The sequence below is a fragment of the Austrofundulus limnaeus genome, unplaced genomic scaffold (genome assembly GCF_001266775.1).
Source record: "Austrofundulus limnaeus strain Quisiro unplaced genomic scaffold, Austrofundulus_limnaeus-1.0 Scaffold1426, whole genome shotgun sequence".
Taxonomy (NCBI): Eukaryota; Metazoa; Chordata; class Actinopteri; order Cyprinodontiformes; family Rivulidae; genus Austrofundulus; species Austrofundulus limnaeus.
The window spans coordinates 28,837-35,434 of record NW_013953828.1 but is presented as its reverse complement, the minus strand read 5'-3'; the positions used below and the strand labels follow the sequence as shown (position 1 = coordinate 35,434).

Below are 6,598 nucleotides of genomic sequence, written 5' to 3'. Positions count from 1 at the left end.
GGGCCATGTGGGTCTGATGCCTGCCGCCATGCTCCCGTGCTCCGCCGCGCCGGCCGGGTCAGACTGGAGCTTTCAGAACCCGGTGGGGGTGGACTGCAGCGCCCCCGAGCCTCGCTGCATTTGGCTGGCTGTCCTCCATGGAGCCTCAAGCCCGACGCCGCCCGACGCTCACGTTCAGAGCTCACACCCACCCCGGGTAAGACGAGGTGACCCGCCTTCATCAGAGCGGATACTGCACGGGTGCTGTTAAATAACTACTTATGAAGTTTAACCCAGAGGATTAAAATTTTATGAGAAAATGCACCTGAAAAAAAAGGCAGAAATTGGTTGTGATTTGTCGTAATATAGCCAAAAAAAAGCTGCAAATGGGCAAAAAGTAACTAAAAAGAAGCTGACAAAAGTAGATAAAATTATCACAAAACAGTGAATTTAGCTGAAAATGACTTAAAGTAGCTTTAATTGCAGAAAGAAGTTGTTAGAAGCATCAAAAGATTTGATTAGCAGAATAGCTGAAAAGAGCTAAAGAAGATAAAAAGCTAAATTTAGCAAAAAAGAAGCTGAAGGAAGCTAAAATCAGCACAAAGAAGTTAAGAAAGCAAAACTAGAACAAAAGATGTAAAGTACAGGAAAGGTTTGGAGCTGTCTTCAACATCCACATTTATTTTCATTGAGAACAAACCAAAAAAAATTAAATATCTCAAAACCTATAAATTGCTGAAGTACCAAAAGTTYTAGTTTGAATGTCCTGAAGGAGCTGAACATTTTGATGTATGAGTTGTTGAAATGYCACYAAAATTGTGTGATGGGTTACGTGACAAAAAACTTGTGGAAGAAAGAAAATAATAATAATAATAGAAAATGTGATATAACGTTGTGCAGTAGCAGCAGTAGTTCTGTAAACGTTTATCTGATAACCGCTCAGATGATGACAGCTTCTTCAAAGCCGTCGTGTTGCCTTCAGGCTCCGTCGGCTGTCAGACAATCCGTTTTTATTATCCTGTAAATATCTGTTATCAATTAGCCGAGTGGCTCCGAGCCAAAGTTTGCTTTGTGGCATTTGGTAAATTGCCTCTAAAACACTTAAAGCTTCAGACTGGTGGAGAAATTMTATTTTCCTGATTGCTTCATTCTGCTTCTGTGGAACCAGATCTGTGGACTGTAACACCCCACCCTCCACTCCACGCTCTCCGTGACTATTTGACACAGAAATGCCACAATCAGGAATGCAGGCGAGGGGGGGAGGAGAGGAGGACACAGCTGTGACAAACACACGCTGTCTGCTCTTCGGCAGAAAGGTGGATTATAATTTCTGTGGAGCTAAAAGCAACCAAACGTTGCAGATACCATCGAAGTGACGCCTCRGTATCGGCCGCGTCGGCTCTTAAGAGTTGGAATTTTTATGACGTAATCTTTACTGAATGCATGATTATTGAGTTAATATTTTAAAAACCAAGTGTTTTTTTAAATCCAAGGCTAAAAAAGAGGCCTTTATGTTTYTGTTGGATTATAGGGCTGTTATTTAACTTGCAGTTCTTACATCTATTATAGAGCTGAAGATGTGCTTTTTATGAGTAGCTACCAAACTTCAGCTCAATGTCTGTTAAAATCTCCTGTTTTATTTGGATTTATGTGTTTTTATGAATTAATTTGACTCCAAAGGTTTTGGAAAATTTCATTTGAAAATCTGTTAATTTGCAATATTTTGGTAGCAGACACGATCAAAAACCTCATAAAAGGTAATAAAATAAAATGTGAAGGAACATTTAACAGCATTATCCTGCATCATTTAGGGGTTTTTGCTCATTTTTTGAGGCTTTTCCCGCTTTTCTTTGAACTGACCAAAACAAAAAAGTTTTCAACCTGCTGTAAAACCTATTTGACCTTCATCATCYTTGTCGTTAGGTTTCAGTTGAGAGGAAGGTACCGTTTGTTTGGTTGAAGTAGAAAACCCTGTTTAACTGCCATTTCGTCATCACCTGCTGACCTGGTTGAGCTGACGGTGGAGTCAGACGGGTTTCTGAGCACACACACACACACACACACACACTTCATATTGACACACGGCTGAGCACGCACAGCTCCACGAACTGTTTGCTGTGAATTAGATAAAGTTCACGCGGAGCGTTGAAGGCGACGGGGACATGCATCTCCTCAGGAKGTAGGATGCTCTTCGACCCACAGAGGTGGTGGAGTTCTCCCTCTGTGTGGCCGGTAAGTCGGCGTGAGATGATTCGGGCTTTCTGTCGTCACACTAACCCCCAAACCTCCCAKCCCACGGCTCGGCCCCGCTGTCGGGATTAACGTCCCGTCAGCGTTTGCGCCGGCCGCTAAAGCTCCACTTTTCAAACATGTTGCAGCTCTCAGCTGTTTGGGGAAAAAAGAGCGTTATTGTTCTGTTCTGCCGGGGGTTTTAGCCACGCTGCATTCCTCTGAGCTGCTTTTATCTCTGGATGGAGACCGGAGAGGAGAGTTTGCATCGTGTACACGCACGACTGAACGCTGTTAAWATCACACACAAGAAAAGCATCTTTATCTGCAAGTAAGGCCTTTGATGCTTTGGATTTTTGGGCGCTGCGTTTGAAATATTAGACCTCCCAGTCAAGCAAACGTGTTCTTATGCAGTGTAATTGTTTGCTGCCTAATTAAAATGATGAGAAATCTCCTCAGGGGTGATCCTGCTGCTGCTGTGTTGATACAGTCCACTCACACCAGGAGGCTTTTCAAGCTTTAACCGTCTTACATCCAAGCTTTCTGTTTTTGATTCGAGGTCAGGTTTTTCTGATTCTCGCTCTGTTTATCAGGACGTCGAGGTGAAATGGTTAAAAGAAAGAAATGTTTGTCTCGGTGGAACAAAGCCCTCCTCGTCTCAGAGGAAGTTCAAGATTAGCCTGAAAAACCCAAACCGCAGGAAGACATTTCCATGAGTTTCCTTCGTTACACACAAAGTCCTGGAGTGGGTAGACGTGGTTTTGGTCCAGACTGACCCTGGAGGTGGGGGTTACATCAGAGGTGTTTGTCAGACCTGAGGGGGCGGAGGGTTCGGCTCCGGTCAGTTTGGACCCACAGAGTCCAGAGAGGCAGAGTGGGATCCAGTCCCCGGCTCAGGAGACCGAGTCAGACCACGGTGTGTTTTGGGTAATCACAGGGTTTGGTATTCCCAGCGCCGGGAGGGGCCATGTGGTTGAAACTGGCGTGCTGGAGCCTGTCCCTCACTGGGGCCCACGATACTCCTCCTCCTCCATCGTCTTCAACGTTCTCCTCGCACCAGCGTGTGTTTATACTTGTCCAAACCAAACCGCTCGTTCTGAGGAATCCACTCAGACTTCCTCCACTCTCTCCCTCTAGTTTATCGTTTTAACACTCCCCCCTCCTCTGAGAGAGAACAGCCGAGGCTCGCTCACATTGTTTGGATTTTCAGACTGAAATGATCGCAGAGATTTATGCACGTCTGTCTGCAAACTGAAATAAGTCCGAGACGATTGTTTTTTTTTTTTTTTTTTGGAATGAAGAGAAAAATGTGTGGCAGAAGTCAGCAGAACGGATTTCCACATCTTGAGGAAGAGGAGGTGGAAGGGAGGAGGGAAGAAGAGAGAAGGGATGGGAAGTGCCTCYGGCGATGAAGGTGTATTTTTAGGAGCGGCTGGTTATCCCGCCTCACAGGGTTACCCCACTTCCTGCCTCAAGACGGCCACTTCCTGTTGTTGTGTGGCCTTACACAAACCTGTTACATCGAGTCTCTCAATGATCTTAAAGTCAAACTAGAGAAAATGCATTTCCTGTGAAAATGTGCTTGAACTGCTGAAAGATTGTAGCTGAAAGCTGCTGAAGAAGCAAAACTTGATGTGAGTTTAATTTGAACAGCTGACTGTTGCTGAAAGTAGGACAACGGTAAAAAATCAGAAAGGTGCAAAAAAAGAGGTGAAAAAAATCTCAAGAGTAGCAAAAATTAGCAAAAAGAAGCTAAAGTTAGATGCAACAAATAAAAATTAACAGAACAGAGAAAAATAAGAAGAAAATTTTCTACACTGCAAAAACCGTCCATCTTACCAAGTTTTAAAACCTTATATCAGCCAAAAAGTCTTTTTGATCTTGTTTTGAGACTGATTTACTAAACAAGAACTGATTGTGTAAGAATAATAATCTTGTTTTCAGATTATTTGTCTTGTTAGTCTGAAAATTTGACTCAAGTCAAAAAATTTCTGCCAATGGAGTAAGAATTTATTTTCTTGGCAAGATTCTTGAAAAAAGAAAAAACGGAGTCAAATCAAGTATTTTAAGAATCTTACCAAGTAAAATTTTCTTACTCCACTGGCAGAAATTTTTCACTTAATTTGAGTCAAATTTTCAGGCTAACAAGACAAATAATCTTACACATTCTGAAAACAAGATGATTATTCTTACACAATCAGTTCTTGTTTAGTAAATTAGTCTCAAAACAAGATCAAAAAGACTTTTTGGCTGATATAAGGTTTTAAAACTTGGTAAGATGGACTGTTTTTGTAGTGTAATTAGCAAAAAACAACAAAAGAAGTACTTCAATTTTGTTTTGAAATAGCTAAAACAGTTTAAAATTGGCTAAAATGGCTTTAAAGAGTAGCTGGAATTGGCAAAAAGAAACAGAAAGAGCAAGTGTTTGCTGAAATAAGCAGTTAGAAGCTCAAATGATTGCAAAAAGGTGAATTTGGCTGAAAAAATAAGCTCAAATTTAAATTTAAAATATGTTTATTTTCTGAACTTTTTCTACTTTGACTGGTCCTATGACTTATATATTTTTTCCTTTTCATGATGCACCTTTTAACTGATGCAACTTATACTCCGAATTGACTTATAGTCCAGAAAATACAGTGGCTAAAAAGTAGCTTAAAAACACAAAACAGCTCAAATGAGCAGAAATAGGCTTAAAGAAACATTAAAACTTTAAATCGGCTGAAAGAATCTCAAAAAAACAGAGAGCACGTTTGCTGAATTAAGCAATAAGAAGCTGAAATTTATAAAAAGGTGAATTTAGCTGAAAAAAATGCTCAAATTAGCTGAAATGGGCTAAAAAGCAGCTAAAAATACAAAGAAACAGCTGAAAGAAGCACAAATCTTTTTTATTTAATTTAGCCGAAAGTAAGAGAACAGGTCAGAATTGTAGCTAAAATAGCAGAAACAAGCTAAAATCAGCAAAATAGAAGTAGATGGAAACTGAAATTTGGAAAAAGCAGTTAAAAAATAACAGAATCAGAACAAAAGGTAAAGATTTATGAACATTTTGAAGAGTTTCTGCAGAACGAGATGCCAAATAAAGGTTCGTAAGATAAAAAAATACCAGAATCATGAATGTTTGATGGGAAATCAGAGTGAAGTGTTAAAGTTTGACCTCTGACCTCCTGTTCAGTCAGGTGACGTGTTTGACTGACAGATGTGGGTCGACGAGGCAACAGGCGATACTTCTCACACGTGTCTGTCAGCTGAGCTCACCGGGCTTATTTACTCAGCAGCAGGAATGAGACTTTTGGAGGGCAGGTGGAAGTCAGGCTTTTACTGCCTCCCCCCCCAAGCCCGCTGGACTTTCATCACCATCGTCATCATCATGGTCACTGCAGTGGAAAGCCCAGACCCATCCAGACTGGACCCGTCTCATTATAATAATAAACCATTTCTCAGTGAATCTGTGTCTCTGTGTTCGCAGGCTAAGGGACGGAGGGATGGTCACTCCTCAGCCGGAGAAAACCCTCGGCCGCCGATGGCGACCCGGCCCGGGCGCGGAGGGGTCGGCGGCGTGGGGTGGAAGGGTCCCCGGACGCTGGTCCTCCACAAGAACTCCCAGGGTTTTGGTTTCACCCTGCGCCACTTCATCGTTTACCCTCCGGAGTCGGCCCTGCACACCAGCCTTAACGTGAGACCCAAGAGTACAGATTTGGACTCAGAGTTTATTTAGTTTCTTTTCTTCTCTCATTTTCAAGTTTTAGACATGAAACCAGTTCAGCCGAGGCTCAAGTTCTGAGTAAAATAAACAGAAAAGTAAAAGCAGTTCAGCTGATCAGAGCGGACAGGATGAACGCTCCGTCACGTTTGTGTCCTCTCAGGATTAAAGACAAGAGCGTCTTTAGAGTGCTGTTGTTGTTCTACAGGGACAAAACATGTCCAGATGTGAAATTAGGAGATGAGGAGGTCGAGGTGAAACAACACCGCCATTATTGTTTCCATCCAGCAGCTGCTCACGCAGACTGAATGAGTTCTGTTGTCTTAGCCTGGTACCACTGGACCGGCTGTACCGGGCCGGCCTCAGACAATGGGCCTATTGCAGACCTCTGATCCCCGTTCTGTCCTTGTGTCCTCAAAGGTCACATGATGTTTGTGAACAATCACACTCACAAAGCCAGAGAGCTGGCGTGGAAATCTCACAAATTACCAGCAGAACGTCCAGTTTCTAAAAGCACGATGGGTGTGTGGCCCACTTGGGCCTTAAAGGGTCTGTGACGTATTTGAAGTGTCTGTGACATTTTTAAAGGGTCTGTGACGTCTTTAGAGTGTCTGTYACGTATTTGAAGTGTTTGTGACGTATTTGAAGTGTCTGTGACGTATTTGTTTTTAAAGTGTCTGTGACGTCTTT

The 6,598-nt window shown here is 42.5% G+C and overlaps 1 protein-coding gene across 1 annotated transcript in view; it reads left to right on the top strand.

Moving 5' to 3' along the window:
- Nucleotides 1–6: 6 nt before the first annotated feature.
- LOC106535355 (rho GTPase-activating protein 23) overlaps nt 7–6,598 on the top strand; it is a gene marked incomplete at its 3' end in the record, with an annotated part of 14,124 nt that continues 7,532 nt past the window's right edge. The window contains 2 exon segments of the mRNA XM_014032351.1: nt 7–196; nt 5,675–5,881. Coding sequence (XP_013887805.1) covers nt 17–196; nt 5,675–5,881 — 387 coding nt within the window.